Source organism: Globicephala melas, chromosome 15 (assembly GCF_963455315.2).
Source record: "Globicephala melas chromosome 15, mGloMel1.2, whole genome shotgun sequence".
In the NCBI taxonomy this organism is placed as follows: domain Eukaryota; kingdom Metazoa; phylum Chordata; class Mammalia; order Artiodactyla; family Delphinidae; genus Globicephala; species Globicephala melas.
This window is the reverse complement of record NC_083328.1, coordinates 38662712-38678530: the sequence shown is the minus strand read 5'-3', so window position 1 is coordinate 38678530 and position 15819 is coordinate 38662712. Positions and strand designations below refer to the sequence as shown.

General features: G+C 50.3%; 1 protein-coding gene across 1 annotated transcript in view; it reads left to right on the top strand.

Moving 5' to 3' along the window:
• BFSP1 (beaded filament structural protein 1) overlaps positions 1 to 15819 on the top strand; it is a 37972-nt gene that overhangs the window by 19709 nt on the left and 2444 nt on the right. Inside the window, exons 5-7 of the mRNA XM_060285001.1 lie at positions 3494 to 3601; positions 12171 to 12391; positions 14920 to 15005. Of these exons, the coding sequence (XP_060140984.1) occupies positions 3494 to 3601; positions 12171 to 12391; positions 14920 to 15005 (415 nt within the window). The remainder of the gene's footprint in view (positions 1 to 3493; positions 3602 to 12170; positions 12392 to 14919; positions 15006 to 15819) is intronic.

Genomic DNA, 15819 nt, shown 5'->3' with positions numbered 1-15819 from the left:
GTGGGGATTTGTCCTGCAGCCCCGGGAGCCCAGAGACCCAGGGAGAGGCGCCAGGTCACCCCCACTGCGGGTTCACATTCGAAGTTCACTCTTCTGCTCTTTCACTCAGACCGTGAACGTGGGTATTTAGACATCTGAGGACATAAACTGTGCCCCTGACCATCTTCTTAGGTATTTCCTCTTGAGGATTACGGGCTGTCCTTCCTTGTCTAGTTTATAAGAAACTTCCAGACTGTTTCCCAAGCACTGTAGCACTGCTGCATCCCCACTGGCAACGGATGGAAGTTTCTGTCGCTTTGCTTCCTTGTCAACGCTGGGTATGTTGGGTTTTTACTTTGGTTTTGCCGTTTGCTACTCTAATAGGTATGTTGTGTATCTCGCCGTGCTTTTAACTTGCATCCCCTCACGCCTTAATGATGTTGAGCATCTTTTCATGCGCTTATTTGCCGTTTGTATAGCTTCTTTGTTGGACTATCTACCCAAGACTTTTGCCCATATTTTTTTATTGGGTTGTTTGTTTTCTTATTCCCCTTATCAATTTGACCATAATTTTGAATACAGAGAACCTCAGACAATTAGTGACTCTATTTTCAAGGTCAGGCTCTGCTAGTCTGGGGCATGAAAACTCTTGGGAAAGGATAGAGGTGATTGAAGCCGATTTTTAAAAAACTGGGATTTGGATGTAAAACCTTATTCCCAATATGTTCCAAATCCCTTCCTCACTTAGCTCGCTAGCAGGGCAACACGATATTGATGTATCTTTTCCCCTAATGTGGTTTATAGGATTTTGTGATGCATGATAGGGTATTGTAAAAATAAACTGAAAAGGATGCAGATTAAAACAAAAATGTCATGTGTCCTTTCTTCAGAAGAATGTTACGCTGGGACAGGGTTTTGTAGATTGTTCAACTGAGAAGACTCTGGGTTTTTCTGCAAGGATGACTTAGGACAGAAGTCTACCCAGGCCCACACCCTGGAGAACCAGTGGGCTAGGGTGTTTGTTTGAACCTAATTTTTTATATCAAAGCTAAAGAAACCCCCAAATTTGCTTTCAGAGACACTTTTGAACCCTGCCAAGTAACATCTAAGAGGCAGGAGAGTTACTTTTTTTGGCCTTGACGGGGATATTCTTGTCCACATTGCCCACCAATGACCCCAACTGAACTGGGGTTGCCACTAAGGCCTAAAAAACAGCTCCTCCTAAAGCATAATTTTCTTTGTCAGAGACTTCTTTCCAGACACTTTAGTTCTGTTTTGCAGACATTTTTCCTTTAGTTCATAGGTGTTTTACATCAGAGCATACTTTTAAAATCACATCATCTGTTCCCTTGTAACCCTGTTCTTCTGAGTTGTACGAATGTAGAGCCATCTAGACCTAGTTTAATAGTGTCAGTGATCATCAGAGACCCTCAGCATCGTTGCCCAGGAGCTTGAGACAAATGCAGCATCTGCAGCCCGACCCCCAGCAGACCCACTGTGTCAGAATCTGCATTTTAGCAAGATGCTCAGGGATTCGTGTGCACGTTAAAAAGCAGATGTAGAAAGAATCACATTCTTTATTAATCTCAGCTGAAAAATTCTACATACGAGCTAGGTGGTTGCTTTCAGGTTTGCCCCTTTGACTCTTGTTACTGTCCTAGAAAATGCCCGTTGAGTTTGCACAAAGGATATAATTAGCATTGCTTCCTAGGAGCCTGGGGTTAATGTGTCCATAAAGCATAAAGTCAGTGTCCTGTAGCCAGAGGTCCCTGGGGCCACCCCTGTGGTCAAATCAAGCTGGGTTTATTACTCCCCACAGGAGGGGAGGGTATACGCCGTGGATGGGGACCTGCGCTGGTCTGGGTACTGTTGAGGGGTGGGGGGCTGGTCTTATGGCTGAATATCCCCCTATTTTGTACCTTGGAGGCCAAGGTATGGGGTGAGGCTAAGGCTGTGCTTGGTAACTAAGCACCATCACTTGAGTTAGTGGTCATTTCTGTGGTTACACAGTGATCGCTTGGTCTGAGCTCAGACACAGTTGCAGAGCCGGTCTTGTTTCTGTCTTGTTCCCCTGGGATCCCAGAGTGACATCTTTAGGTGTTGAGGTGGCATCATCTGTAAAGTTATAAGGAGGGAGCATCAAGCTGGGGGGTGTTGGTTAGTGCCGGCTTCCAGCTGACAGCTGCCGGCTGTCTTCCTTCCTCTACAGTAAGTATCCAAGGGCCTCCTGTGCGCGAGGCACTGTGGGGGCACCTGTGGATGGACATGGGGAGGATGTAGTATAAGTAGGAGCTGGGCGGTGAGGAGAGGCGGGGCCAGACAAGCAGGCCGGGCCCTGGCGGGGAGGTGGGTGAGGGATTTGCAGCGTGTCTGCGTCCATGCTGTGGCTGCAGGTCTCAGCTGACATGTTTGCACATCCTCCATGTAGTGGTACCCAGAACGTGAGTCCCCTCTGCTCCCAGCTGTCCCCACGTCTGTGTCTTTGGGGCAGGGAGGCGGGAGCCGAGGCACAGAGAAGCAGGGAGGACAGAGAGAGAGAAAAACAGACTGACAGACAGGGAGAGAGACACACACAGAGAGACTGAGAGAATGCACATCTCCGCTGGGAGACTCAGAAAGAAACACACCATCCTTAGGCAGCTCTGTCCCCAGGCCCACTCCTCCTCCCTTGCTCTCACTTTCTCTGTGTCTCGTTGCTCCGGCCACTTTGCAGGCAGCTGCAGAGCAGGGGCACCTTCAGTGGGTGGCCGTGAACGTGCTGGGCTGTGACTCTGCCCGGCAGGGGGCGGGGGGGGGTGTCTCTGTGTCAGAAGGCGCTGCTCTAGAGAGGCCAGGCTCTCAGGAAGGGGTTTAGATGTTTCTGAATAATGTGGAGAGGCTGGTGGGAAAAGGGCAGCTGCTCTGCAGAGTGTGGAGAGGTTGAGGGTGGACCTACTTCCAAAACATTCGGGGAGCACCAACAGGGCTTCCCCTGTCGCCATGGCCCCTGCTGTGTGCCATGGGGACGGCTCAGCACAGTTGGTGGCTCTGGCTCAGGGCTCAGGCTTAGAAAACAAAGTGAAAAGGCAGTGAGTGGCCATGGTGGGCCTACCTGAGTCAGCTTGGCTGCTGTGACAAAATACCGTAGACCAGGTGGCTCAACCAACAGACACTTATTGCTTACAGTTCCGGAGGCTGGAAGTCCAAGGTCAGGGGGCTGGCAGATTTGGCCCCTGGGGAGAACCCCATCCCGGCTGGTAGATGCCACCCCTCTCTCTGTCCTTTCCTTCCTGCCCGCATGGAAGAGGGGGCCCTGGTGTCTCGTCCTCTTCTAATAAGGACACTAATCCCATCGTGGGGGCCCGACCCTCATGACCTCATCTAAACCAACCCTCCTGCCAAAGGTCCCACCTCCAGATGCCATGCATTGGGGGTTAGGGCCTCGGTCTGCGAACTTGGGGGGACGTAAATATGCAGAACACAGCGGCCCCTCTCCTCCGAGTGTGAGCGTGCTGAGTCTGGCTTCTTTGTGCAGGCGAAGCTCTTGACGGAAAGGGAGGTGGCCACCCTGCAGAGCCAGCTGGAGGACAGCCAAGAGGTGCTCTGCCTCCTGCAGGCCCAGAGAGCCGAGCTGCAGGCCCAGGTATGCCCGCCCCTCCTGTCTGCCCCTCTCATTCAGGTGTCACGGGCCTGCACAGGTGAGCACTCGTGCATCTAGCGCTGTGAATTCTACAGACTCAACACACCTGTGTCCTCAGCCCTCAGAGCCGCAAACAGCATCCCCAGTGGGGTGACCAGCAGTCCACTCCCCGGGACGCCTTCCTGCCCAGAATGGAAAAGCCCTGGGCCAATGCGGGCAGTGGGTCCCACAAATTCGTGGTCCCTGGAGATCCCCCGCAGGCCCCCTTTGAGTCGCTGCCCCTCCCCCACCGAGGGTAAGCTATCCCCACTTCTGCATAACCGATCTGTCTTGCCCAGTTTAACCTTGTTTTTGAAAATAAGAAATGGACATACGTTGGGGTTCTTACCCTACGCTCGCATGAATCTGTGCTTCCTGTTTCTCTTCTCATGACCTGAACTCTCTCCTTCGGAATTTGACTGCAGCCCTGGAGAGAGGGGTTGTGCTGGGATTTGCTCCTGCTCAGAACTTGTCAGCGGAAACTTTGCATTTCCACCCCACCCCTTTTCTTTTTTCGGTGACGCTTAGTTTGCAAATGAGCAGAAAAGCTTTTTGCAAACTTTGCAGGAAAGCGCAGTCCTGTCTCTGTGGCCTTCCTTTGCGGTTAATGAGCTTCGTGGGTCACCCCACCCCCGCCAACCCTGTGATTCCTCCAGTTTTCTTCCTCTCGTTACTGTACACCGGGCCATTCTGATGGGGACGTTGGGTTAGAATACGCTTCTTACGCTGTGTAACCACATTTCCCAAATCCAAAAGTAAGTTGACGTTCGGTTTGACAAGTACACATAAGGGACAAGGGAACAAAAATTTAAAAATCTGCCCCTCTAGAAAACCCAGACCATTAAAGGCTATATGTGACTTTGTCTCTATCCCACCAATGCCTGACAAGATCAAACCCTGCTGAAGCCACGTGAGATGTGCTGCTTTTGGTGGGTGCACAGTGTCCTCCAGATCTCAGGACTTGAGTCCAGAATCCTGATGCCTGCCCCACCCGCCACCCGACCCCTCCCTGTGCAGCAACTCAGGGGCCACGGAGAGCAAACGGGGGCCTGGGGATGGTCCCCGAAGGCAAAGACCCCAGCTCAGGAAAGCGAGTACTGCCCTTAAAACGCGTCCTGCTCTTGTTGACAAACCACGGGTTGGGGACCAGACGCACCGTTTTGGTGACTTGGTGAATGTGTGGTTTCCTCTGAGGCCCTGAGAGGATGGAGGGAGGGTCAGGGTGTGTGTGTGTGTGATTGTGTGCACGTTTTTATATGTGTGCATGTGTGCATATGTGTATATGTATATGTGTGTATATGTCTGTATGTAAGTGTATATGTAAGTGTGTGTATGCGTGTATGTGTGTGTATATATTTGTGCGTTAGTATATGTATATATGTGTGTGTGTAAGTGTATGTGTAAAATGTGTGTATGTAACTGTGTACGTGTGTAATGTGTGTGCATGTTTTTATATGTGTGCATGTGTGCATGCAAGTATATATGTGTATATAAGTGTATGTGTGCATGTGTGCATGTAAGTATATGTGTGTATGTAAGTGTATGCGTGTATGTGTGTGTGTATGTGTGTGTACGTGTGTGTGTGTGAATGAGTGTTTAGAGAAGTGGATGCACACCCAGTCATGGTTCTAGACACCAGTGTTTTCCAAACCACCAGTTACAACTCATTACTGGGTTGTAAAATGAACTCAGCAGGATCGACTGGCTTGAGAAAAGAAGGAATTCACAGCACTAGCCTAAGACCGAAGAGGAAATGACAGGGTGCATGGCGAGTAGAGGCAGGATTTATTTTGTGAAACCTTTGTTTTAAATATATCTGTATGTGTGTTTAAGTATATAGATTTGTGCAAATACACACATGTACTTATATCTTTGTATGATGTCTATGGTTTGTGATGTAAAATGTAGCTCTTCCAGTGGCCACGGTGATGAGGTTGAAAACCTCTGCCCGAGAGACTGAGAAGGACCCCAGTCTCCTCAGGAGATGAGGGAGCCCAGCCTGATGTGGTGGGCACATCAACCGGTGAAGTCTGGTTCCAGGGCGAAAAGAATGCTTGTCTCTCTGTGAACTCATATGCATTTATTGACTATAAAAGTAAGACGGGGCTTCCCTGGTGGCGCAGTGGTTGAGAGTCCGCCTGCCAATGCAGGGGACACGGGTTCGTGCCCCAGTCTGGGAAGATCCCGCATGCCGCGGAGCGGCTGGGTCCGTGAGCCAGGGCTGCTGAGCCTGCGCGTCCGGAGCCTGTGCTCCGCAACGGGAGAGGCCACAACAGTGAGAGGCCCGCATACCAAAAAAAAAAAAAAAAAAAAGTAAGACGTTTCATAAAGGGTTAGCCTAGTTTCTGAGAATATGAGATAAAGCTCTCTGCTTGGCCGCCTGTCCCCACCCGTAGCTGCTGCAGAAAGACTGGCTTGTCTAACTCTGAGGTCGTTGTCTCTCTAACTGCGGGGGGCTTCACTGTCTCTTCTGTGCCATCCCCCCGCCAATCGCCTGCCCAGCAGTCTGGTGAAGCCCCTGGAGCCTTTCTGAGAAAAATGTTAAAGGCATATGGCTTCCGTCAGAGGTTTAGGACTATGGGAAGCTGAAGCTAAAGAGGCTTCTGTATTGTACTTTGCTTCTGCCCTTGTGTTTTGAAGGTTCTCATTTATACCTGGGGTATCAGAAGAAACATTTCAACAAAGTGTCTTGTTGGAAATTAATAGCCCCAGCCATCAGCTGATGACTTTATTTCTTATCTCATTCATAATTAAAAGTTACTAATTTGAAATTTTATGTTTATTTTACCTTCTAAGTCTTTGGTAAAGTCACATATTAAGGATGACTGAAATACTTCCAGAGGAGCTCTGTTGGCGTAGTTGTAGAGAAATGCATTTGAACTAATGTGGCATAAAACTGTAATAAAACAGAGATTTCATGTATTTGCCAAAATTCTGAGTTTGTAAAATTACCTTCATTTCTTTGGCATCACGTACTTACAATAATAATAGTAAAATAAGATATTGACATTTTCCATAAAAAAAAGAAAAATGTCAAAGGCATAAAGTACATAGAATTAAAAGGAAACGAATTATATTGAAACAAAATATTATCTGCCGAATTAGTTATCAAAATATTGCCAAAGCATTTCCTCTATAATAATATATGTGCTTATAATAAGTAAAACCTAGCAGGGGGTCTGATGAAACATGAGTCATATTAGTTTTCTCTTGCGGCCATAATAAATTTTCACAAAAGTCAGGGCCTAAAACAGCACTTCCTTGTGACCTTACAGTTCTGCAGGTTAGAAGTCGGGGCAGGCTTGGCTGGTTTCTCTGCTCTGGGGCTCACAGCCTTGAAATGAAGGTGTCCGCCGGCCTGGGTCCCCCGTATCTGGAGGTTCTTGTTGGGTGGTGGGCCGAATCTGCTGCCTGTCCCATTCCTGTCATTGGCAGAATTCCCTTCTGTGTGCCGCTGGGACCAAGGACCCTATTTCTTTGCTGGCTGTCGGCCAGGATTTACACCAGACGCCGTCCACCTTCCTTGGCATGTGGCCCCTCCATCTTCAAGGACAGCAATGGTGCTTCGAATCTTTCTCATGCATCTAATCTCCCTGATTTCTGCTCTTAAGGGCCCGTGGAATTAGGAATAATCTAGAATAATCTCCCTGTTTTTTAAGGTCAGCTGAGTAAGAAGTTCCTTTGCCGAGTAACATAATGTATTCATGGGCATACAGCTAAGGGGCAAAGGTCATGGGGCCGAAAGTCTGCCTAATTAGCTTGAATCAAAACACGCACGTGGCAGGACCCACCTGAGAGCTTCTGACTCAGTGGGTCTGGGGTGTGGTCCAAGAATTTTTATTTCTAAATTCCAGATGCTGTTGCTGGTCGAGGAACCACACGTTGAGAACATTGATGTAGGGGTGGTCCAACGTTGGGCCAGAATATTCTACACCTCGGGCACCCGGATTCCTGGCTCGGGCCCTCCATAGCCTTATTCACGAGATGTTCACGGCTGGCTTTTTGCTGATTTTAAAAGGCTGTTGTGACTTCCCAGTGGAGTAGCTGAGCTGAGCGTTCCAGGGGAGACTCGTCAGCCTAGCCCCTCAGCAGGGCCAGGGCCATGACTGGGGACATGATGGGGGTCAGGGGATGGGGAGCTCCTTGCAGCCTGAGGGCTCCAGCCGGCAGGGCTGTGGCAGCTGGTTCTGCCTATGGTTAGGGCATCTGATGCTTCTGGAACCCTCCGTCGCAGGGTCCTCAGGGGGAGGTCCCTGAACCAGCAGCATCACCTGGGGCTTGTCAGAAATGCTCGTTCCCGGGCCCGTCCCAGATCTACGGAACCAGGAACTCCGGAGGGCCCAGCATCTCGTTTAACAAGCCCTCCAGGTGGCTCTGCAGGCTCAAGTTTGAGAACGTTGGTCCACAGGTTGCCCAGGACCGCACCCACGATTGGAGCTGAATGTGGACCACACACGAGACCCCTGGGGATGGCACTTCTTCCAGGCGGGTGAGAAGGGACAGGCGTTCTGGTTCTCTAAATTGCATCTGCTGAGTTTCTGTGACAGGAAAGTGAAAAAAGTCAGATTATTGGGAAAGTATACTCCCAGGTGTCATTTCTCAGTAAAGTCCCTTAGCGCCACCTGGTGGTACATTTTGGTAAGACAGCGTGTAATCGGCGAAGGACACTTGATTTCTTTTTCCTTTTTGAAATGACCTTGGATCCAAAGGAGTCTGGGTGCCTAAAGGGACTGAGGCAGGAGGTCACCTCTCCAGATGCGCTCACTGTGAGGCACTGGCCCGGGTCCCTGAGGACCATGCTGTGCAGAGGCAAGCCCTGCAGCTGTGCTGAAACACATCTTTCAGCCGTTTCTGGCCAGCCCCACGCGAGGTCCAGGGAGCACTGAGCAGAGCCTGGCCTGGCTCCTGCTCCGGCCGCCCAAGCCTGGTGGGGAGACGGCTAGCCGGATCTAAGCGGTCCAAGCGGAAACACACGGTCACCTAGCTCAAGATGAAGTTCCGGCTGCCTAGAGGCCCACACCTTCCACCTGCCTCTTTCCACCCGCCAGGGCTGTCTGTGGGCTGCTCTCTCCCCCTCTCCTCTCTGGACCCCTCCTGTGGATCCTGGCACCGGTGCCTCTGCTCCCCACTTCTCTCTCTGCGAGTGGCTTTGCTTCTGCAGCACCTGGACCGGCCCCACCTCCTCCTGGAAGACTTCCGTGATGTCCCCAGCACCCTGGGCCTCTCCGTGGGCTCTGTGACACCTTGGGCTTTGTTCCTGTGACCGAGCCGCCTCCCTCTCTGGGCTGTGGCTCCTGGAACGAGGGTTTCTTTCTCCCACAGTCAGTCTGGGGCTGGACGGCCTCTGAAGCCCGTGCCGAGATCACTCCCATCAGAGATGTTGCATTAGCCCCCTTTGAGCTGCTGCAAGTGGGGCTTTTATTGGTTTTCCTGAACACCCCGCCCTCTGATGAATGGTTTAAATTATTGAGCTATAACACCAGGTGCTGCGGGCACAGCCCTTTCCTGCTCATGTGGGAGAAAGCTAAGCTTTGATGAAAGGCAGCTGTGATCAGCTTTCATGCCTTCCTGCTGCCCGGTTGACACTGGGATCGCTGGACCCCAGCCATGCCAGCCTGTGACCCGCAGGCTTCGTTCTCAGGACTGCTCCGTGGAAATGGAGAGTCTTATGTGGGGATTCATCCACTCCGGATGGCTTCTTGTCTCTGAGATTTGAGCCTCAAAGGGGTCCTTTAAATTCCTTACTTCATGGAAGCATTTCCTAGAGTGTGTGAACACCGGTGTGGGTAAGAGCATGTGATCACACCAAGAATCAGAGACTGTGCCTCAGTATTTGACATCCCAGGAGACTGTTTGAATGGAGATAATTTTTAATCAGGAACAGAAACCTGGTCAAACTCGCTTGGTTTATTTTGAAATAATTTTAGACTTCTAAGAAGCTGCAAAAATAGCTCAGAGGTTTCCCGTACTCTCCACCCAGTTCCCTCAAAGTCAACCTCTTAATAGCACAGCACCAAGGTTGGAACCAGGACATTGTCGAGCACGCCATCCTGGTAACAGATTTGCCTGAAATCTCACCTGTTACCCTGCTCACGTGTTTTCTGGTCCTGGATCCTGCTTGCATTCAGCTGTCCTGTCTCCTCAGCCTCCTCCAATCTGGGACAGTTCCTGCCCATCTCTGTTTCTCATGACCTTGATGGCCAGTCCTCCTGTGGGACGTCCCCCCATCTGGACTTCCCTGATGCTTTCTCGGGGCTGAGCTGAGGCTCTGCGTTTGCGGCAGGAACACGACAGAAGTGATGGGTCCTCGGTGCCTCTCACCAGGAGCACCATGTGGCTGTGTCTTTGTACTGGGGGTGAGACTTGGGTCACCTGGGGTGGTGTCTCCAGCTTTCTCGACTGTGAAGATATTTTCCCCCAAAGGAGCAAGATATAAAGGGGCTGATGACCTTTGGGAACAGGGCGGGCGGCGGGAGCTTCTCACTCTCCCCGATTCCCTCTTTTCTCTCTTTTGCCGGCACTCTCATCTCTGTTGCCTTTGCCTTTTGGCTTCATGTCTCTGTCTTTCTGAAGAATTGCCTTTCTCAGTTTCTCCACGCACTTTATGAAAGATTGTTTCTCCAGGGTGGTGGCTTCACACCCTGGGCTTACGTGTCCCAGTGAGTCTAGAACCTACCATCAAGTCACTGCTATTCCTGAGATCCCTTCCCAGATGCCCGGAGAGGAAGCACGTGACAGGCCAGCCTGAGTCCTGGTTCTGCGGCTCTGGTCAGGGGAGTGTGGTCACACTGCTGCCCAGACACTTCCTACGTGTGAGATGGGACAGTCTTCAGACATGGGGACGACACAGGCCAGTGGACGGCTTCCCAGAGTGTCTAGTGCATGTACCTCTCCCTCTGTTCCTTCCTTCCTTCCTCCCTTCCTCCCTCCTTCCCTTCCTCCCCCCCTTCCTGATGCAACAGATCCATTCCTGACAACCTTTGTCGGCTGCGTCTGCCGGTGTCCTCACTAGGGACGTCACTGTTCCACGGCCACATCTGTACATAAAGTGAGGAATCAGGCTGTCGCAGGAATAATCACCCTCTACATGTCCAATGTGCTCATTTAGCTGCATGTGTGAGGCGTCTTGTGGTGGACATACATGAGGTTGGATTCAGATACCTATCTAGTCCCCCGTGACTCAAAAAGTGTGACCCGGAGACCAGAGCCATGGGCATCGAGTGGGAGCCGCTTAGAAATGCAGCCCTCCCGGGCTTCCCTGGTGGCGCAGTGGTTAAGAATCCGCCTGTCAATGCAGGGGACACGGGTTCGAGCCCTGGTCCGGGAAGATCCCACATGCCACAGAGCAACTAAGCCCGTGTGCTTACAACCACTGAGCCTGCGCTCTAGAGCCCGCAAGCCACAACTACTGAGCCCGTGAGCCACAACTACTGAAGCCCAGGTGCCTAGAACCTGTGCTCTGCAACAAGAGAAGCCACCGCAATGAGAAGCCTGCGCACCGCAAGGAAGAGTAGCCCCCGCTCGCCGCAATTAGAGAAAGGCCACACGCAGCAACAAAGACCCAACGCAGCCCAAAAAAAGAAAAAGAAAAAGAAGTAACTATCCTTTAAGAAAAAAAGAAAAGAAAAGAAATGCAGCCCCTCCGGCCCCCCCCCCCGGACCTGCTGAGTCAGAATCTGAGCTGAACAGTATCCTTGGGGGGTTCAGATGCACGAAGAAGTTTGAGAACTCTTCCAGGAGAAGTGGGTTTGGTTTGCTTGTTCTATTTTGCTTTTGAGAACCGGCCATGCCTGTTAGATCTCTTCTCTTTGGGAAAATGAGGTTGTACTAAGCTTGTAAGTCAGAACGCTGTGGCCCTTTAGGGGTTGTCACAGCTCTTACAGTGAATGTGAGGCCACCTCTTTTTATTTTCCTACCTTAATTTTGATTTGTCCTGCATTAGGAGGTAATTAATGTTTCCCTGAAGTTATTTTATTTATACACATGTGCGAGTGTGCACACACACACACACACCCTTTAGCTACCACAACATATACGTAACTCTACTGATCGGAAATGAGGAGAAAATTAAGGTGCCGTAGTGACTGAATAAGATCAAGGAAACTTCCTCCCTTAATTATTTCAGTAAAAATCGCATCTTATCTATTTAGTACATGTTCTTCTTTTTACTATTTTTTCAGCTGTCAGATTTATGCTAACTCAGTACATTATGAAGAATGTACTTTGTTCGAGTTGCACATTTTATTCCATGGACGGCAGTTTTCGTTTCAGTTTCTGGGGTTGTCATCTTCCCACTGCCTTTGCGGGGTGGAGACTCTGCTAGGGCAGATTTCCAAGGGTGCTGATGCAAGCGAAAGGAGAAGGGGTTCACATCCCTCTGTGGCTTAAGGATTCCCTGCTGACAGAGAAACAGAGAAACAAACCCACAGAACAAATAAAACTGGATATGCCGCGTCCAGGGTATCCCTGCCGGGTCTGTGTCTTAAGCGAGAGGGTGGGCTGGGTTTCCTTACAGCTGTGTCTTTGCCCACAGACGGCGGCCCTAGAACAGGCCATCAGAGATGCCCACGAGTGCTACGATGAAGAGATTCAGCTCTACAATGAGCAGATTGACACCCTGCGGAAGGAGACTGAGGAGGCTGAGAGGAGCCTGGAGAGGTCATCCTACGACTGCCGGCAGCTGGTGGTCGCCCAGCAGACCCTGAGGAATGAGCTGGACCGGTATCACCGGATCATCGAGAACGAAGGCAACAGGTGGGGTCAGGGGTGGGCAGAGATCGTGGGCACAGCGCCAACCTCTCTGGCTGGCCACTTACTTGTTCCACAGATCTTTGCTGAGTGTCTCCTGTGTTACTGTTCTAGGCAGTGGGGATGTGGCCAGGAAGGGAACCCCCAAATCTGTGACCTCACAGAGCTTGAATATTAGTCGGGGAGACAGGATGAGTGGGTTTGTAGCAGAGGGCGTGTGGCCTGTGACCTGTGCTCTGCAGTGAATCGCAGCAGGGAGAGGGGAGAGGAGGCGAGGGTGACGGGGGAAGTGTTTGAATGTCAAGCAGGGGGTCAGAAAGCCCCCACGGAGAAGGCTCCCTTCAGCTCACAGGCCTCTGGGGACATGAGTGTCTTAACAGAGAGGATGATCAGGCGTGGTTATTGAGGTGCTGCCGGGGAGGGGCCTGCACGGGACCTGGAGCTCAACCAGCGCTCAGTGTAGGTGTTATTACTGCTGCTGCCGTCGTGACTCTGACCACCTGGTTGGGTCAGTAATGTGGCTGTCGACAGGCCGTCTGGTCTCCTCCACGTAATGGAACTTTGACTTGAACTCCACTGGGAAGTAGATCTCTGTCTCCATCTCATCATCATTCACAGCTGCACCTGCATCGTCTACTGTCCATTTTCTAGATGTATTAATACATCTATATAGGGACTTCCCTGGTGGCACAGCGGTTAAGAATCCGCCTGCCAAAGCAGGGCACATGGGTTCGATCCCTGGTCTGGGAAGATCCCACACGCTGCAGAGCAACTAAGCCCATGAGCCACAACTACTGAGCCCGCGTGCCACAACTACTGAAGCCCGCGTGCCTAGAGCCTGTGCTCCACAGCAAGAGAAGCCACCACAATGAGAAGCCCGCACACTGCAAAGAAGAGTAGCCCCCGCTCGCCGCAACTAGAGAAAGGCCACACGCAGCAGCAAAGACCCAACGCAGCCAAAAATAAATAAATAAATTTATTTAAAAAATACATCTACATCAACTATGTCTACACCTATACCAACACGTAAGTCTACATCTATGTCCTCATCATCTGTACGTGTGTACATCTACACTGCATCTACGTTATCCACCTCATCTGTAGCTACACCTACAACATCTTCATCTATACCTACACCTACACCTACCTCTACATCACCTACATTTATATGTACATCACCTACACCTACACCGACATTATCTGTACCCATATCTACATCATTTACATCTGTGTCACCTCCACATACACTTATATCTACATTATCTATAGCTACACCTACATCTTTATCACCTAAATCTACACCTACACCTATACTTCAACTATACCTAAGTCATCTCTATCTACATCATCACGTACATGCACATCTACAACGATGTCTCCGTTATTTATAGCCACACCTACACCTACATCTATGGCTACATCAATGTCTGTATCTGTAGATATTCAGAGAACAGATTGAGGCCAGCCCCCTCCTATAGGGACTCTGAATCTCTATTAAGTTGAGGTTCTTCAATTCAGTCTTGCTGATTTTGGGGGGTTTAGATTGGGTTAACAGAGAAGCACCCAGACACAGGAGCACTTCCTTCCCTCTCTCTGGGGCTCTGTCTTGCTGTGAGTGCTCTAACGTGTAGGAGGAAAAGCGAGACTTCCTTTTGTTTTCTCTAGTTCTGGTCAACGTATTGTGCTGAGCTCTATATTTATGTCACAGTGAATGCTTCATGCACACATATACAAAAATAAGTCTTGAACGGGTATTTAAGCGTCCTTGTGAACATTTTTGTTTTGGGGGCAGGGCTTCATCAAAAGGTAACTGGATACCCCTTTTGTTGGTTTATATATAACTCTTAATTTTGATATAATTTCAAATTGATAGAAATGTTGCAGGCACAGAACAAGGAAATCCTGAATCCTCTTAGATTCACCAGCTATTTATGTTTTGTCTCTATCTTTCCACTGTCTCTGATTATATATAACTATTTTTTAAAAAAGACCAGTTGGGGCTTCCCTGGTGGCGCAGTGGTTGAGAGTCCGCCTGCCGATGCAGGGGACATGGGTTTGCGCCCCGGTCCGGGAAGATCCCACATGCCGCGGAGCGGCTGGGCCCGTGAGCCATGGCCGCTGAGCCAGCGTGTCCGGAGCCTGTGCTCCGCAACGGGAGAGGCAACAACAGTGAGAAGCCCGCGTACCGCCAAAAAAAAAAAAAAAAAGACCAGTTGGGCATATTATACCCTGGTTGCCCTAAATACTTCAGCCTGGGCTGGCCATTCTCTTATTGAAAAAAACCTCCAAAACAAAAGAATTACAATTTTTTTTATAAGTGTGTTTCACAGCTTTGACTTGAGCTCAAAGAGATGAGTATTCCTTTCCGTTGTCCTCCAGTGTGTACATGTGTTTGTGGTTCATGAGCAGTTGGATCTGGAGAAAGCCTTTTTCATTTTTGCTGGACATTAGAGCATCCCTCTTGCCCGCCCCCCATCTGTTTGGCTCAGTGAATTAAAGCTGGAGATCACCCTCTTTCTGGTTCTTTTTGCCAGGCTGAGCTCTGCCTTCATTGAAACCCCGATCACTCTGTACACCGTGAGCCACGGAGCCTCCCTCAGCCCTCGACACGGTGTGAAAGGTGAGTCCCCAACCCTGGCTTCTGCGACTTTCTGTCCTGGGAAAAAGGAAAAATCAAGCGGCTTTCTCCCTGAACTTAGCATTCATACTCCCCGTCCGTCTGGAAATTCAGTGCTTTTATGTGAGGTCCCTTCTCTCCCTCACTGATGTCCTCCAACAGGTGCTGAGTGACTGAGTCAAAAAGTTTACAAGGAGAAAATCAGATGGGGGTTAGACGCCCTCAGGGACGCCATCCGTGAACATGAGGCATTTAACTGGCGAGAAAAAATGCAGCTCAACATTTACTTGGGCAAGAAGTGAATACTGAATTGTATCTATTCACCGCCCCGCCCCCCCCCCCCCCCCCCCCCCCGGTGAAATGAACTCTTTCATGCAGAGGTGCTTGATCTAGTGTAAGGAGCAGAGTAGATGCTCAATTTTTGTTCGTTCTCTCTCCCATTCAAAACTGAGCAGAAATAGCTTGGTGGGCAAGCGCAGCTTCTGCCTTCAACATTTGGTCCTTTGAGGATGGTTTCACGCGCCTGTGAGATGTCAGCTCACAGCTCAGTCTCCCCAGTCCTGAAGGAACAGAACAGTGCCTGGGAGAAGAGAAGCCTGTGTTCATAGTGCCTTCAAATCCAGGGGTCTCAGAAAGCTCAGAGGGCTTTACAGAGATGGGGTGCCAGAGTCAGAACGTTGCTGCCAGGGTCAGGGGTCCCCAGACACCCAGGGCCAGCTCCAGGGGTGGGTGGCTGTGTGCAGGGCGCTGGGCTTGATGCTGTGCGGTCGCTGTCTGGACATTCTTCACAGTTTTGATTAGCGGGCCCTGAAATTCA